The sequence below is a fragment of the Condylura cristata genome, unplaced genomic scaffold, assembly GCF_000260355.1.
Source record: "Condylura cristata isolate star-nosed mole 26May11 unplaced genomic scaffold, ConCri1.0 scaffold00024, whole genome shotgun sequence".
NCBI lineage: Eukaryota > Metazoa > Chordata > Mammalia > Eulipotyphla > Talpidae > Condylura > Condylura cristata.
This window is the reverse complement of record NW_004567125.1, coordinates 15,941,221-15,960,166: the sequence shown is the minus strand read 5'-3', so window position 1 is coordinate 15,960,166 and position 18,946 is coordinate 15,941,221. Positions and strand designations below refer to the sequence as shown.

At 35.1% G+C, this 18,946-nt stretch overlaps 1 protein-coding gene across 1 annotated transcript in view; it reads right to left on the bottom strand.

Moving 5' to 3' along the window:
- Positions 1 to 13,775, bottom strand: part of METTL11B (methyltransferase like 11B) — a 15,507-nt gene extending 1,732 nt beyond the window's left edge. Inside the window, exons 1-2 of the mRNA XM_004688471.1 lie at positions 13,572 to 13,775; positions 5,017 to 5,192 (exon numbers count right to left, since the gene is read on the bottom strand). Of these exons, the coding sequence (XP_004688528.1) occupies positions 5,017 to 5,192; positions 13,572 to 13,725 (330 nt within the window). The 5' untranslated portion in view covers positions 13,726 to 13,775. The remainder of the gene's footprint in view (positions 1 to 5,016; positions 5,193 to 13,571) is intronic.
- Positions 13,776 to 18,946: the final 5,171 nt, after the last annotated feature.

Genomic DNA, 18,946 nt, shown 5'->3' with positions numbered 1-18,946 from the left:
AGGAAGGAAGGAAGGAAGGAAGGAAGGAAGGAAGGAAGGAAGGAAGGAAGGAAGGAAGGAAGGAAGGAATTAAAAGGCAAGCCAGTGAGTCTTTCTGAGTTTTAAAATTGCTTTTAATAAGGAATACCTCTGAAAAGGGAGTCCAGCGTCCAGCGTATGGGTTGGAAGTAGTCAATTCACTCACAAATATATCTCAATTCATATGGGATGATTAGAATTTTATCTTTAAAAATGATTTATAGAATTCTATCACTTACTCTTATGAGATTAATAGTTTTGAGGATCTGAACTAGGGTGATGTTGATTGTTCCAATCTCAAACTGTGGTTTAATTGTACCTGGCCCTGGTGGTATACAGTATAATCATGTAGATAAAAGGGGTTGCAGCGAAGTAATTTTATCTCATATCATATGAATTATTATTTTCTTCCTTTGTACCAAAAACAATATGATTTACTGAGCACAAAACACTTTATAATTGCTTTTAATTAAGTTGGTCTATGCATTAAAATAAATGAGGTAAAAGATAGTTGGGTAGTAGGGGAAGAGGGGAATCAGCCAATAAAAACTAACTCACACTTGCTTCTATAAAGTAATATGTAATTCTGACTTATAAAAATTCAAAGATTCAGCTGGTCTAAATTATTGATCATAATTGGGAAGGCAGCTAAATAGGTTTTGTGCTAGAAATTACAGTAACAAGATACTTGAGGTTGCCAATCAAGGTCTTAAGGAGAAAGCTTTTTCTTGATTTCTCAGGAACTAACGAATTAAAAAAAGCATTTAACTAAAGATCAAAAGGTGAATTTTGAGCAGAAGGAAAAATCAGAAAAGTTGTTTTCTAGTTCTTTCAAAAGGCATTCCTGATAACAAGAAAGGTTCACTGAAGAATAAAAAGTGAAGCAACTATAGCTTCTTTTCAAATGGAATAACTATGATTGAGCAAATGCTTACAGGTAGCAAGTTCTTCTTATATATAATAACTATTACAATCAAAATAATCCCATAAGACAGTGACTATTCAACATTTTGAAGATGGGGACACTTAGATTTCTACTACCACACAGCTGGTACAGAATAAAATTTGAAGAGGAAACTGTATAACTCCAAAGCCAGTTCTACTTTAGGATTGTCACTGCAAGTGCCAAGTCTGATTCCCTTGCTAGTGTCTGTTGAGAAGAATCCAAAGGCTTTATTCAGCCTCAGGAAGAAAGAAGTCTATGATTGATTTGCAATGTCTGCTTGAGCAAGAGAAAAGCAGGTGGTAACATGTGTAACATGTTTGCCATTCCTACTTACACTATGCTAGATCCTTTTATTCAAACATTATACTTTTAAGTAAACTAACTCAGAAAAAAGCCTAGCATAAAGTTTTATAATGTGGATGTCTTAAAAGAAGCATTTTCTAAGGAAATTCATAGCATAATGTGGGGACATTATTTTAAGTTACTGAAAATTAACAAAACTTTGTGTGCTTAATTAGAGATTCTCATTACAGCTTTCTTTAATCTTTTGGCTCTTAAGCCACTGTCGATCATGTTGCAAGTGGTTTTAGAAGTAGAACCATGGAACAATAAAACAAAGAGACCTCAGCGAACTGTGCAAGAGGATATTAAGAAAGCTATAACAGTTGAACTCCATTTTCTCAATAAACAAATATCTATGAGGCTATTCTGGTTAAATGGAGACAGGACTGACACATCAGCCTTCCTAATATTTTCCCAGTAAGCCCTTTTGAACCACTGGGTCGAATTTCGCCTGCTCTTTCAGACAAAGAAGCTGAGCTTCTGAAAAGTGAAATATTTGAAATAGAATTGGGTTGAAAGTTCTCATCCTCTAATTTACATTCTATACCAATTTAGAGATAAGGCATTTGACACCTGTTATTGGTGAGGCAGTGGTTATTTAAAAATGCAAAATGGGACCTGCCCCGTGATGCAACGGGTTAAAGCATAGCACTAAGAAGCTAAAGCCACTTCAACATGAGTTCAGTCCCCGCCCCGGAGGTGACTACATGGCACGGCAGACCTCTTCTGACCTGCCCACTGCTCCCCTCAGCAGTGTACTTCACCAGTCTGCCTGTTCCGCCCCCCACTCTGTCTCTGGTGAAGCCTCTCACCACACCTGCACCTCTGGCCTATACCCCAGTTCTGTATGCATAAATAAATAAATCTTTTAAAAAAATACAAAATGGTGCCCATCACTCTTTCCCTTTCTTTGTACCTCTAGTGTCTCCTCACTCTTGCCTGATTCTCTTTATTCCAATTCATGCAACATAGCTGGCACTGCTCCCCATATCTCAGCATAAGTTTCTGTCTCTGTTTCTGATTCACATGCAACTCTTCTGATAGTGGATATTTAAAGACTGATAAATAACACCATCTTCCAATTCTTGAACACTATCCTGCCTGAAACTGTGATTGCATTGAAATCTGATGCCCCTTGTGAATGCGACCAGATCTACATCAACTTGTAGTTTCAAAGGAAGATATTCTGATATTTTTATTTTCAATTATTATGCTATCTTCCCACTTGTGGATTCATATAAAATAGTAAAATACTCTTAGGAATAATATCTTAGTTTTGATTCTGCCTATTTATTTTTTACAAAGAATTTTAAGTTCATCTCAATAGAACTTAAAATTAAACAAAAGTACAAAATTCCACCATATAAAAATCATAAAATAAAATAAGTTAGACTCAAATTTTAGTCATTCAATCTCTAAGAAATGTGAAAAAAATTTGGTATATACTAATTATATTTTATAAATTTCTAATCCTCTCTGTTCCCTCCCAGTTCCCTATTCAAAAACTAAAACAGGAAAGTGTTCAGCTATGCCATTGACATCATATTGATATCATTTTTTAATTTGCTAAACACATTTGCAGTAAACTAAACACCTTTCCCACTGTTTCATGTCACTAATGTTGAAAGGAAAACCCTAAATTAAACAATCTTTCCCTGTGGACACAAAGATAAACCATGTCAGGCACTCATATTCCCTAACATCTACGATCTTGACCTGGATACTGACTTAGCAGATTATTATGGTCAAGGTACTAAAATAACGTTCCTTTACAAAGATTGTGTTTGTTCTTAGTTAGAGGCCATGGCTTCACAATAAGCCTTGTCTGCTAAGGACCCCTAATGTTTGTTTGAAAAGAGCAGGCTGTTCTTCTCCAACAAAAATATGCAAGCACAAGACTATTTCCTTTCCCAGGTCTGTGGGCGTGTGGATGGGCCCTGTCTGACCAGCATCCCTGTGGTCAGTTTGGCATTCCACAAGGAGTGACAAGACAGCTGGATTTCGAACTAAGCTTCTGAAATGTATTGGGATCAAAGCCGGCCTCACCACGAGGCAAGCAGGAGGGATTGCTCTCTGCCAGACTGGAGAAAAGTTGAGAGGTCTGTGGTCCACTAAAATAAAATAAAAAAAAAAGGAAAGAAAGAAAGGAAAAGGAAAGAAGGGCAGAGATCGTTCTACTTTAAGAAACAAATGGAAAAAATGTCTTTTTTTAAGAGCATGGAGTTGGATGTCAGACAGACCTGGCTGGGTTTAAGTCCCACCTCTGTTTCTTAGCAACTGTGTAAGCCTGGCATGACTCAGTTTCCACACTGCACAAATGAGAATAATGATTGTACTCACCCCCTGGAATTGCTGTGAAGAATAATAAATAAGACATTTACTTACTGCTAAAGTACTTGGCAGAGTACTTAGACATTCTCAGGTTAACCTAACTTGCAAACGCCCATGGCCACCATTGGTAACTCTGTTTTCCCTTATGACTTCAGTTAATATCAGTCACTTTGGCCCCAGTGATGCTCCATTCTGACCCTTTCTCCTCTAGTTAGGCATTCACTGCACCAGGGAGGTAAGATATGTGAAGTGAACCTCAACTCAACACTAGGAATTTTCTTAAAAGCATGCTTCTAGTTAGGTTTCTTTATCTTTGTTAACATGTTTTATATATATATAAAACATGTTATATCCATATATACACATATAGTTAGGTTTCTTTATCTTTTATATATAACATGTTAACAAAGATAAAGAAACCTAACTATATACACATATATATATGTTTGTATGTATGTATATATATGTATGTATATATATGTATGTATATATATGTGTATGTGTGTATATATCCCTGTGGTCAGCTTGGTATTCCACAAGGAGTGACAAGACAGCTGGATTAGGAACTAGGCCTCTGAAATGTATTGGGATCAAAGCCAGCCAGTGTTTTGTATGTGTGTGTGTGTGTGTGTGTATGTATGTATGTATGTATGTATATATATATATATATATATATATATATATATATATATATATATAGCTGTTCATTTTTGTACAATGTTTGCTTTCTCCTTTCAGGTGTAGTCCCCATAAAATTCCCACTACCAATTCACCTGTGCACTATCATCATAGTCCCTTGTGATCTTCCCTTCCCTGTTTTGGTTGCTCTCCCTCTTAATAACATTGAAGTTTGAAAACTTCAATTAAATAATGATAATGAATTGGAAAAAAGCCAATTAGGATATGATGTCATCAGTTGATCCAGCAGCAGCAGTAATGTATAATAGGTATATTCCAACAATTAAAGGAAGTTCTTTAAAATATATAGAATGAATTTTATGAAATTATGTTATCAGCATTTGACACCTATTATGTCGTTTGATCTTCACATTATACTATGAGAGAGGATACCTGTGATCATCACAGTTGAGAAAACTGAGACTTAGATCATTTAGTTAATAAGTTCAGGGTTGCTTATACAGCAACTAGATTAAACATGAGTTTAGAGCCCAATCTTTTGCCCCTTCAATGTACTGTTTGTTTCCATGTGATATGAAGTAGAGTTTCATCCAACAACCAGAACTACAAAGGGATTATTTTCTTTTAAAGCAAACATCTGTTCTATGTATTAAATATTATCAAGAGGTTCTACAGAAGCATGTGAGCTCCAAGTTTGCAAGGACTTTGCTTCCTCATCAAGTTTCAGTTGGATAACTCACCCCAACAAATTTCCTAAGAAATTCCCGAGAGGCCTGGATATCTGGGTTGGACAGTTCAATGAAATTTCCCATCATACCCTCTTCTGTGGCTGGTACTTCTTGGTAGAAAAGTTTTGCTCTGGCATAGAACTGCATCTCGCCATTGATGACTTGACTTGTTAAAGCATACAGTTTCACTGAAAATGAAATATTATTAACTTATATTAATATTCATGGAACAAGCTCAATCTTATCATACATTGTATTTTCTCTTGGAAACCTACAAATTTGTGCTGTGGAGGGAAGTGTACTTGTTTCAACTCAGAAGATCTGAGTTTAAATTTGACTTTAACTTGCTATGTAAACTTGGGTAAACTTCTTTATCCAGTTTATTTTGGGGGATCTTATTTATGAATTACAAACATGTGACATTTTAACAATTGAATAATCCTATAGCTTTAATAAACCTATAACTTATTACTGTATTTCTTTAAAAATTAAGTATTTTCAATAATTTTTTTAAAAATACCACTAATTTTATAGTGAGTTTTATCTGTGAGTTTCATGTTTGATATGAATTTAACCATTCATTTTTACTTCTAATTGAAGGCAGTTTACAAGCTACTTATACCCAAATGTATTTTTATACCAGCTTTACAGATATGTGCTTGAACTCTACATTCTGAAAATACAATAATAAAAAAAACAGAAAGTTTATTGAACACCTATCTTTTATTATATAGCATGCAAGGCACATTGACATATACATATCATTTAATTACTTCAGAAACTATACGAGGTATAGTTTAAGACATTTATTTCTAGAAAAGCATGTGTTCCAAAATCTAAGGGATAAATGAGTAAGCATTTAAGTATATTTGGTAAGCAAAAATACTCCCTTGCAGAAAGAGCATGTTTTTATTGGAAACATTTTCAGGAAGTAATGATAGAAAATAGATGAAAGGGAGGAACTTATGGTTCAAAATTATAAGCTGATGCATATATTTGAATTCTCTCCTTCACAACATATGCCAAATATTACCCCCAATAAACTTATTACATGACACTGAAGAAAACAAGAAGAAACCATTGATGGATTCATGATTTCACCATGAAATCCTGCTGGTCTGTCTACAGACCACCAGTGAGAAGACAAAAGCATCCTTCCAAAAGGAACAGAGATATCACATTTATAATGGTGATGGAAGAGAGAAGGTGGTTCCTCTTTTTCAATAAGTTAATAAATACATACATACATGTTTAGGAAAAAAATAGGACAGTTTGTCAGGTTCCTAGGACTCTATTTGGTTTGGCTTTTTAGAACTCAAAACAACTTACCTGTTGACGGCCATGAGAATCTGGGAAAATCTACCTACAAATACAGAGATTATTTTGATCCTTTCTTTTTTAGGGGATAATTATATAGCAGAGAAACTTCCACTATACAGGTCATTGACTACGGATAAGCAATGATTTCTAAAACATGCGGCTAAGCTGGCAACCTAGAAAAAAATAATAAACAATCAGAACTGACCAAAACAGAAATAGAAGTGATTCAGGAAATGGATGAGAATTTAAACCAAAACCAAACAAAAAAAATTCATATATAAGTACACAAGATTTTGTGTATTCATGAGTCAGAGATAAGATGCCAACAAAAAATTTTTTTAAAAAACTAACACAGACTTCTTATAACTTAAAGTTTTAATTCCCAAAACTCTGGAAAACCACACTGAGTAAATTTAATAGGACACAAACAATAAGATAGATATGAAGAACAAGAGTAAAAGTAATAAAGTTGCAAAATCTAATTCAGGAGTGATATTCTAAGGAAATATTTGCTTAAAACAAAATATCCGGCCAAAGAAAAATGATATGGATATGAAAAAAGCTAATGTCTGACACAATGTTGAGTGACAGGAGTAATAGGAAACAGAATAGAAACATTTTTCTTTAGTTTAACACAAAGATTGTGAAATAGGATTAATTCACTATTTTACTGTGAACTGAATGACTCATATTTTGATTGCAAGTACTAAAGATCCAATATGTATTAAAATTATGTTCTTTATATGGAGTTAGAGCAGTATTTTCCAATTCAAAGACATTGGAGCCAATATTTGGGCCCCTGAATGATTATGCATCTGATTAAATAAATAAATGCAGAAATCAGTTCTCATGTACATCATTTTCTAGAACACTTGCAATATTATATCTATATAATCCATATATGTCAACTACTTAGATAGTTATTTTTAAAATAAAAGTTTTTAAAGTGTTAAAAATTGCATGGGTGATTTTTTTTACTACTTAATACACAAATAAGGCAGTGAATGAGAAAATCAAATAATAAAAGGAGAGTCCTTATATTAAAAAATATTGAGAAAAAAATGGGAACCATGAACCTACACCAATGTCTCCTACTTAGCACTTAGTTCAGTGTTGTGTCAACAGTAGGTGGCTCAACTGATGTTTCAAAATCCAATAAGAATGATAAAATAAATCACCATTCCAATAACATAACTCTTCCAACTTCTTACGTATCAGAAAACTAAGGTACGAAATTACAACTCATAGAGCCTCCCCAGAGTTGAATGCTGCCTGGGATCACAAGCAAGTCACAGTCCAAAGCTCTCCTTGATCTATCCAAAGCAGCAAAGCAGCCACACTCATCATCACCTGCTTAAGTCAACTAGTTGGTGGAGTCTATTAAAACCCTTAATCTGGAAATGGGAACGGTCCATTATGCCAGTAACATTTAGTCTACAAGTGAATGCCAAACTCAGTAGGGGGCAGACTCAATAGGTAGGTTTTTATGGTTATGGGTTTGAGTCCTCATTTTCACCTAATTGACAGGAGCATTTCACTAAAAAGATATATGAGGTGTGATGGCCAGCCCCACATTCTCCCCTCCTGATAGCTCCTACACTGGTGAAAGTTGCCTCAGATAAGGTTCAAGAGTCACTCCATGCTTTTTATTATAGAAATATATCCAGTGGTTCATAGTAGGATTGCAATATCTTTGTGAAACTTGGTGTAGTTTAAGATGGAGAGTAGATATTCTATTTGCTCTTGATAAGACATGGTACTTACCTCAGGACCTACATTATGAACTGAACTCCCAAGGACTTTCCAGTGGTTTAGTTGGTAACAATGTGAGAAATACAAGTTCATTTTCCCTGAAGAAGAAAGACCTTGTGAACTAGGAAAATAAAATATTAATTTCTTATGTTTGTTATCTCCTATTTCTTCATATTTTTTAAAAAAGATTTATTTATTTGTGCATACAGAACTGGGGTACAGGCCAGAGACTCAGGGATAACAAAAGACTTCACCAGAGACAGAGTGGGGAGCAGAACAGGCAGATCGATGAAGTACACTGCTGAGGGGAGCAGCGGGCCGGTAAGGAGAGTCTGCCGCACCATGTGGACACGTCCGGGGCAGGCGGGAATTGAACTCATGTGGAAGTGGTTTCAGCTTCTTAGTGCAGTGCTTTAACCCGCTGGGCCACCAGGGAGGGCCTATTTCTTCATATTTTTAAATGAATAGATATGTTAGCCTCATTATACAAGATATTGTATCAACTGAAAATTTATCTAAAAATCTTTAGAGGATTAAATAGATTAGGTCTAGACAGTAAGTAAGAAGAGATTTGAGACTGAGAATCTTGGAACATTGGATTCAATAAAACTTTTATTTCTGTAGAAAAAAAACAATTAGGAGATGCCCTTTACGAAGGGTGAGATCTATAAAATATATTTGCAGGTGAGCACTTCCCAATTTGATCATAAAAGAAATAGTGATAAACAAAGTAGAAAGGGAGAGGAGGTAGGAAAGAAAAAAAAAACTATACAGATACAATTAAATATTATTCAGCCATTAAAAAGAAGTGCCACTTATGACAAGGGTAGATCTTAAGGGCATCATGAAATGTCTTTAAGTGTAAGTGAAATAAGTCACAAAGACAAACATGATATAATCTTACTAACGTGGTATAAAAGAACTTCAAATTCACATTTTACACCAATACAAATTCATTTATCAACGTTTCTAGTGGAAATCAACAGTTGTAACGTGGTGCTAAAAAGGTGCCATTACCAATTCTCAGACTTGCCTGGAGAATATCTCTAAACTATATTTGTTTCTGTATCTTTAGGTGTCTGACATTTCTACCTCCCAATATATTGCCTACCCTGAAAGTTTTAGGGGGCTTTTACTTTTTCAACTGATGGCAAGTTCAGTTATCCTAACTTCTTTTCAGGTTTCAAAACAAGTGAGATAACCAAAGGTGGGGAGGTAGGATAAACTTTTCTCACACCAGCAAGCTATTTACTCAAGCTACCACACCTCACACACCTGATTTGGGATAGAGCCTTCCTAACAATCTATTCCTTTTTTGGGTGCACTACCATACCCACTCAAAGATTTTTAAAAGCCAGAAGACAGGTAGAATACTAGGACAGATTTTTTAGGTGTGAACTTGCATCTTGGAATCATTCAGCAGTCTCATGCTCCTCTGCAATTCTTCCATATTCCACATAAAAATACCTGTGTGCTTATTTCATTGTTTATCTCAATAGAAAGCCACTACTCTCTATAGACTAATCTTCTATTCCTACCAAATCAGCAAAATATGGTAAAGCTTATATTTCTACCTGCATTAGTCAAATTGCCATTTACATCAGGAGACAGTACCAGGTGTAGTTTAAAAAGACAGATGCTAGAGTTAAAGACTGGCTGGGTTCTAAGCTACCTCCAACAACAACTTCCACATGATCTCTTGCAAGTTACTTAAATCTGCTCTGCATCAGTTCTTTGGAGATAAGGTGGGGACAATAATAGCCACACCTAAAATGGTTTATGAAGATTAACTGAATAATATATGTACAACACTAAGAATAGTCATAAATTCTCCCCGTTTCTCCCTAAAGAGCTGTTGTGTTCAGTGGCAAGATAAGTATTCCATTGAAGATTTTTAGTATGCATGCCCTTGCTCCCCCACAAATCTTTGAAACTAGCCAGGGATATTTCAGTAAATTTCCCCCTAACTCAATGTCTCTGAATAATGAGCTAGTGTGAGTTTAATGCTACCAATGTAAGCAGTTGGAGGGAGGAAAAAAGGAAAGAGATGGAACTGAACTTGGTTAGCCACATTATTCTCAAAATCACCCCAAACAACAGACAATTTGTGCAGGTCCTGCAGTGGCGGTTCCACAACCCTTTTGAAAGAAAGGCTTTATTTTCATTTCTGTGAAATCTTGAAATCATCAAGAGTACGGGAGCCAATTCTAAAACACCTCTGTGAAGCTTGCTAGGGAGGACTGGCTGTTTTATTTCCTAACTTAAAACATTACTATCAACTGCAGTTCAAAAATGCCAGCTAGTGAATTAAGCTTATTTATTGCCTATTTTCAGGAAGGCTAATGGTGACTTTAGAAGGGGACTCACTCACAGTAAGGTAAAGAACTGACTGTTTCACATATGCAATTGTATTTAACTCTACATATAGTCCTGCAGTTTTTGAGGAAAATGATCCTCGGAGTTTTAATAATTAACTCAGTTTACTGTTCTACTAGTAGCAGGGCCAGAATTTCAGCTCAGGATTTTGGTGATCTGATTTACTTATTTATAAGGGACCATTTGAAATTTTTAGTAGGTATTCATTGAGTTCTTTCTATATGCAAGGGATCATAGTAAATACTAATCCATATATAGAGAAGAAGAGGTAGATTAATTTCTACTTTCATGGAAATGAGTTGAGTATGGAGTTAGCATATGTAAATGAATTCCATAGAAATAAATTTTAATCTGCAAAAACTAAGGATTAAGCAACATAACCAAGGGTTTGGGGAAGCCCTCTGATTATACTAAAGTCAAATTGGCAGACAAGAGATTTATGCTGTTCATTGAAGTAACTTGTAGTCTAGTAGAGATGCTTCACTGCTATCTTGAAAAGAAAAAGCTGGAGGAAAAAAACTAAGTATTTTCACAGTTAATAGTCTGTTTTTCTTATATGCTTAATTTAATACTTTGAGTATTAATAAAAAGTTTTTTGTTGTTCACCATCAGATTGTAGACTTTAGAAGAATATAGGCTTATTAATGCTTGAAACTCCACCAAAGATAAAACAAATAGTTGTTTAAAAAAAAACTATTTAAGTTATAAATCTATATATGTCTTTTGTATTGAAAAAAAAGAACTTATTGGCATTTCTGTCTCTAAAGAACAATGTTTTTCCCTGGTGGAAACAATACTGACCAAATATTTACATATTCCTTCACATTACCCAGCATCCTTGCAGTTAGCTATCGCCACATGAACAGATGTTAAGCAGACAAAATCAGTGCACTTTTGGGACAAAATAATAAAAATTTGGTAGGTAAATATTTAGTTCCTCTTTTCCCTTGACATAGTGTATAGCAATGTTCCAGTTAACAGAATCTCTATTATCCTAGATTCCTGAATGGTCATATGGAATAAAGTCCTTACTCCCATCAAGTACGCATATAGAAATAATATAGCAAGACAAAAAATAAGTTTTTATAGATTTGTCCATTGAGATTTCAGGATTAATTTGTTATTACTGGATAATCTAGTTTATGCTGACTCATTTAACCTATGATTGCTAATAATAACAATAATAATGTACATGTGATTAGCTCTATAATTCTCAAGGGAAAAATCACCTGAACTAAACCATCAAAGAAAATAAGCGGTACTCTTTTATGGAAAACCGCTACTAAGAAAAATGGAATCATTTTGGCTGAAAATGGACGAGTGGTTTTCAAAATTTGTTTATGGTACCCTATAGGTACTTCAGAAATATCTCAAGTATTTTTGACAAGGCTAAGATGGTAGAGTAATGAAAAGACATTGTCTTCCCCCCACCCCTTAGTAAGAAAGATTCACATTGGGTTTCCTTAGAATGGCTTCTCAAAGGGATGGCATTTTGTAATAATGTTCTTTAAAGGAAAAATATTGACAAATCATCAATACATTCACAAAAAACATTAACAGATAAAATCAAAATGACTACACTGAAAAAAGAAAAAGACTCAGGTCAAATATACATTACAGTAATCGTCCCTCAAATTAATTTATATCTGCTTTTCAGAAGAAACCACCCTATTCTTTTTAATTCATCAGCAGCTACTTTTAGAGCTGAGGTCCTTTTCTCTCTAGTAATTATTTTAAAATTTGGCAATGATCTGCCACTCAGTGAGTCTCTTACCAGCTAGTTACTTTTAGTTACTGTCTTATCAAGTTACTGTTACTGTGATGTAGCCCAAAGAATGTCTCTAGGAAAGCGATGCTCTGCCAATGTATGGAGTGACCAGAATGCCATTACTTTCAAATGGATCATTCCAATTTTCCCATGTGGAAAAAGACAAGATGCATAATGTGTCTTAAAGGAATGACTTATGAGCATTGTGACTGACAGAGTCAGTCCTGGCCTTGGTATCTAGATGAGATATATCTAAATTAGATCTCATAGACTCTGAACTACCTTTTGCTCATTTGAAAAAATAAAAAAATACGTATGGGAAGATAAGAGGAGAAATCTTGACACTCTATTTCACAATGTGGTTCTAAGAATCAAAGTCATAACTGAGAAGTTTTTCATATAGATATGAAAATATTTGTATGTCTAGAATTGAGGGCATAAAAAGAAAACTGAGTAGACCTCTAATTTATAATATCTTAAATGCAGTACAAAGGATTATGTAGCTCCTTCCTCATCTGAAAACTTTGGGACATCAAGTGCACTCTGCAGCTTTCACACAGTCATAAAAAAATGCACTAGGGCCGATAGACACTGTTTCTGCTTTCATTGGGAGAAAATATAAATCAAAGGGAGCTATTTCACTCTTTAATCACAAGTTATTTCCTTTTTTCAGTACTACTAAATGTGCCCTAAAATAATACTTTCACAGCGGAGAAACATATTGTAGACAAATCTGATAAGTTTTGTATTGCTCTATTGTCTAATTTCGTGAAAGCTAGAGGAAATAACTGAAATGGAGACAGACTACTGCATGAACTTTTTCTTAACATTCAAAGACCAAATTGTAATAATTTTCACCTTTTAGGCTCTTTCACTGTTATCTGTGACTCAAGAATGTCACACAAGACTATACATTGTGTGATCATACTCACACATGCACAAACACAAAACAGGACACCTTGACCTGCTATTTGTCTTTTTTTAACTCCAAGTTTTTATACTACTGCATTAAGTACTCTCACTTTATTACCTCTATGTTTTTGCAAATATTACAAAAGTCCTTCAAGTTTAAGCAGTAAGTTTCTGTAAGCCTGTTGCTCAAGCCACCCATACTCAGAGAAGCAAATCACTGTGCCTGAGGGTACATGAAAGCCCCAAAGCACTTGTCCTTGACACATTCCATAAAATGGGATAAGGAAACATGCATGCCCAAAGACTTGGTTGTAGGTTCTTTTTCTCTGAAAAGTGTCCTTGTTCTAAAAGGCCCTTTTCCAAAAGTCCCACATCCACATACAGTCCTTTCAGTCATTTCTTTCCCCTAATCTATTGATAGTAGCTCTGACTCACTTACCCAGAGGAATTTTTTCCAGCAGGTAGAGATAGCTTTGAAAGAAGTCATTGCGAATGGCTTTGTGAAGGATAAAGGACATGCTATGTCGACAGAGTTCATTGTCTGTCTTCTGCCAGCGAGATCTAAAGGCAAAATGGGCTCCCAGGTGGGCCATGGTGAGGGCACAATTATTCCTATGGAGAAAGGACACTTGCCTGACTGTTCCTTTGAATTCGCCTTCTCTTCCTACAAGAACTTGAGACTGTCATTTTAAACCAGTTCCCTGTCCATCTATATCAGGAGAGACTGTCATGGGGCCCTGTGGGAGGGATAGCCAACACGGAGGTCAGGCTCTTGGCATGTTCATGGTCTGATTGCTTGGGCGACACCACTCCAAGCCAGCAGGTGCTAAGTAAAGACGAAAACAGGCTGTGTGAGATCCTGCTTCATCCAGGAGAAAGCACGCCTCCCTCCTTTCACTGCTTCTTCAAATAAGCAGTCACACAGCCTGCTAACACCCTGAATATTTACCCTAATTTGATTCCTAAATTGGAATAGCCTGATTTCCATTTCAAAGAGTTGTGAATATTTTGCAAGAGATCCTGTTCCCTGATTTCCATCACTCATCCTGGAACACTGAATCCTCAAATTACAAGGACCCTTCAAAGTCATCTTCTGATCCACACTCCTTTCATCAGTACAATTTTGACCAAATCATATTGCAGAGATGGATATGTGTTTCCCATTTCGAAGGATCTTCAAGAGACACAATTATATGACAGCCCAAATCTTATGTTAATACCTTTCTCCACAGAAAACTCTCCCACCTAGCTTGCTTTAAACATTTATTCATGCATCGCTGTTTCTTTCTCTCTGTCTGTCATGAATATGATTTATCATCCTCTGGTTCCTCTATTGGATGTCTTTGACTTGTCCCTCCTGGTCATTCTCTACTATGTACCCAAGAGTCAGACAACATCAGTGGACTTTCTTGCTATCTGACTTCTAGTCGGATTCAGCCAATGGGTATGTTGAGTTCTTATGGATCTTCCTCTTAGGAACATTAGAAGAGGGAAGAGGGTAGTCCTGATCTCTGCAGGAAACAGGGAATTCATTAATTATGATCTTCCCACCTTAAGGAGAGCTATTTAACTCCAGTGGTATTATTGTCCCATTCCTTATTTCAACAACTGCTCAGGTTGCAACCTGAGCTTTTTGTGCCCCTTGACATGATGTGGGGCTTATGGATGGGCACATGATGCTCTCTCAGCTCCAGCTTTCATTTGGAGTAGACACATTTTCTCAATTTGTTATCCCTAGTGCCAGCTTGTGTTGGGTTCTTATGCTAGTAACATGAAGGTTTACAGAACATAGATGCCATCCTGCCTCACCTTTACTTAATAAATTCTCACATGGATGCAGATAGAGTTGACAATACCAAGCAGAACAGGAAAACCTCTATGAAAATATTTCACAGTGTTAAGAAAGAAGTCTTTTTTTTTAAAAGATTTATTTATTTATTCATACAGAACTGGGGTACAGGCCAGAGATGCGGAGGGTGAGAGGATTCACCAGAGACAGAGTGGGGAGCAGAACAGGCTGACTGATGAAGTACACAGCTGAGGGGAGCGGCGGGCAGGCCAGGGGAGGTCTGCCTCGCCATGTGGATCTCCTCCGGGGCAGGCGGGGATCGAACTCATGCGGAAGTGGCTTAAGCTTCTCAGTGCTATGCTTTAACCTGCTGCGCCACCAGGGAGGGCCAAGAAAGAAGTCTTTTAAATGGAATTAAACAGATGTAACTGAATTAGAAACTGATTTTTACCACTTATATTGAAGCAAACTTGACAAAGTCTTAGTCTCCTGAATCTTATTTTACTTTTCTGAAATATGAAGATGATGAGGATAAGATATACCTTTTCATGATGGTTATGAAGAAATACTCAATGTAGACCACCACAGTTCCTCACATAGAATAAGACTCAAAAAGTGCTAAATATTCTCAGTATAATCACTGTGAAAAATTTGATCCTAAAGGTACATTAGGTCTATCTGGCTTTTCTTAGGGGTGTTACATTCTCTCTTACCATAAATTTTACCACCTATCCATGAGATGTTTTGTGCTCAATATACTTAAGAGTTGAAAAGAAAAGCAATCTAAATGAAGTGTGCTTTGAGATCTCATTCATCTACCCATCAGAATTTTCTGTGGCTGTCAGGAAAACTAAACTACAGAGGAGGAAAATTTTCTTATTTGTATCCATCAATATATCTAATAGGAGACAGGATCTTAACTCCAACATCTTAGCAATGTTTTGATAACCTCTCCAATGTTGAAAAGGTCAAATGCTTGTTCCCAGGAGAGAGACTGGCAATAGCTGACTCTAGCTACTCTGTATCCCTTATTTGGAAATTGATATTGGTAAGTTTCTCAGTTTTTACAAAATAATCATCTTTCACTATAAAATGGGCATTAGTTATTTATGTTTGGAAAAAAAATTATTAAGTGTTCTGAGATCTTTATATTTCAGTTCCATAGTTCCTGGGTGGAGATGAAAGACAGATTGGCTTATACAAAATGCCTTTGTCAGCTTTTGTTTATCTCAGTGGGTCACATTAGATTTTGTGACTATTTCTCATATTGGTCTAGCTTGCATCAGTTTCTGGCTCATTGCATTTGTTTCCATATTGGAATAATTTTTCATTCACAGCTGAAATGCTCTATTTGCTACCACCTCATACTACTCTTGACTATGTTCAGAGTGAGTGAGTGAGGGCATGAGTGAGACCTCATGTCTACCACAGGCATCCAATTTCCAGGCAGGAAAGGAAAACAATGAGTGTAGAGGAAAGAATATGACCACAGCCAGAGAAGATGGAAACTCTGAGTTTATCCATATTGGTTTGTTTACTAAGAGGAGATACTTTGGTGAAGAGTAAAGTGCTGCAAAACAATACATTAGCATGAGAAAGTCTCAGAAGTAAGAAAGATAAAGAAAGAAAACAACTACATAAAAAGAACAAACTGTATACAATATTGTGTTAGACTCAGCATTTGGCAAAATCTACTCAATAGGAAACACCTATCAAATTGTAATTCCATAATAGTTTAAACAGAAAATTCAACAGAGATAGTAAAATAAAAACATTTTAGACAAAAATAGAAATTGTCACCCATAAATGAAACTGATTTTTAAAATCTATTTCAGGAAGAATGAAATTAAGAGAGTGTGAAAGTATTACAATAGAGAAAAGATATTTTCAGTAATAGCCTTGATTATGCACAATTGTGTTCTTACCACTCTCTTACTTTTCTACTCTCATTTATTTTCCTGTACTTTTGTCTAAGAAAAGATTTGTGTATGAAAAAATTGTGGTTTAGTGTAGGAAAACATTTTTTGATACCAGGGTAAAAAAAAATCATTTTCTAATGCAAAAATAGAGAAAGAAAAAGTATTAGTTTTACTAACTTAATATTGTAATCATGAACTTTTTGTCATCAAAAAAAATCACAGTGAAATTAGAAATCAATTATCAATAAAAAATTTGCATACTAAATGAATGGTTTTATAAATAAATAATAATAATAATGCAATCCTATAATATAATAGAAAAAAGGCAATAACATATTTCAAAGAAAAGTAAGTACAAATGCCAGTTAAGCATTTTTTAAAATGTTCAACTCACTAATAATCTAAAATATGAAAATTTTAAACATAATAAGAAGTATCACTGGTTTAGCAAAAATTAAGGTCTGCTAATGGTACGGGTCAGGAATAGCAAAAAAATACACATTGTAAACTGTGCATTTTAGCAAACACTAATGTGAATATTTGCAACAACAATTTTAGGAGTTTACTTTCAGTAGTGATGTCTATACCCTTGACAAATAGCTTACTCCTAGGCATATACCCTGAAACATTTCTGAAAATTTATTGCATTAATTTGTTTTTTTTGATTATTGAATTGTATACTTAAAATGGGTAAATTTTAACATAGATATGTAACTATACCTCAATAAAATTATTTTAAAATGCATTAAAATATATATGTCCCAATGGCATATACAAAAGCAATTGGAGTTAATGAAAGCCAATATCTTTACAATATATGAATAGTAGAATCTGAAATACTTATCAAGCATGTTTAGATATTATTGTGGAGAGATGTTATCATTTTGGGCAATAAATTATGATTTGGTTTTTAAATATTAAGAAAACTAGTATATTATTCTATCTCCAGTATCTTTATAGATAAGCTTCTATCTTGCTTAAAACTAACTCAATATTTTCATTAATTCTCTTAAGAACATAGAGAATACATATATTTTATTCTCTATAAAGAGAGTAATATAGAGAGAATTAGTAGCTACAACAAAGATGAAAATTGGATTGTCCAATCTCCACCCAAGGAGATAGACTTAGAAGGCAAAAATAACAGGCCAAATCAATAAAAATAAATTTAGGATAAAATCATCAATATATAGTGTTGTATATATATTTTAATAAAAATTAATGATGGGAACACAATGGCTCTGGCAGCAGACTATGGGTAGTAGACTATGGGCATTTGGTGGTAGGAACACAAAAGTAACTACACTTGAAGTAGGGGATCTTACTTCTAAAATTCCAGCAACAATGTAAACCAACATCACTTCAATAAAAGAAAAATTTATGGTGAGAATACAGAATGAATAATTCTTGGTTGATAAACTCTACTCTTGTGTTAACAAGGTAGGCTTTAGGTTTAGGGTAACAGAACAATACAAAAGAGTACAAGGAGGCTTCACTGGGTTATATAAACCAGCAGCCTCACCTTACCATACACTGGTCCATCCCCAGAGATTGCTTATCTCTTTCTTTTTCCTACTTTGTTTAAGAAACAAGAACCCAATCACCTCTGATTAAAAGTTGGAAGCCATTAACATCTGTATGTTTAGAATATATGGTCCAAGAAGTTGAGATGACTGTTTTGGCTCACCGTAGTGCTATGGTGTACAAAAAGGTTGTCTGTTGGATATATGAACCCATCATATTCAAGGTTGGCAACTAGGTTTCAACTTAATAGTCATTGATAAATGAAAATGGACCTTGAGGTAAATGACCCTTCATAGCTAAGAAATGTTTAAACCTATAATTGTCAAGTTAAGTCATCAGTCTAAAGGACAGAAAGACTACAGTGGCCCTTGAGGAATTCAATTCTGTCTTACTGAGAAAAATCCAATTTGGTTGCTAGTTCTCATTAGGGAATTTGATTCCCCAAATTAAAACGCATTCACAACCTTAATGAGGAGAGTAATATCCCTGCCTATAATACCTGTTGTGGGTCCTCCCTGGTCGTATAATGGGTTAAAGTACAGCACTAAGAAGCTAAAGCTACTTCAGCATGATTTCAATCCC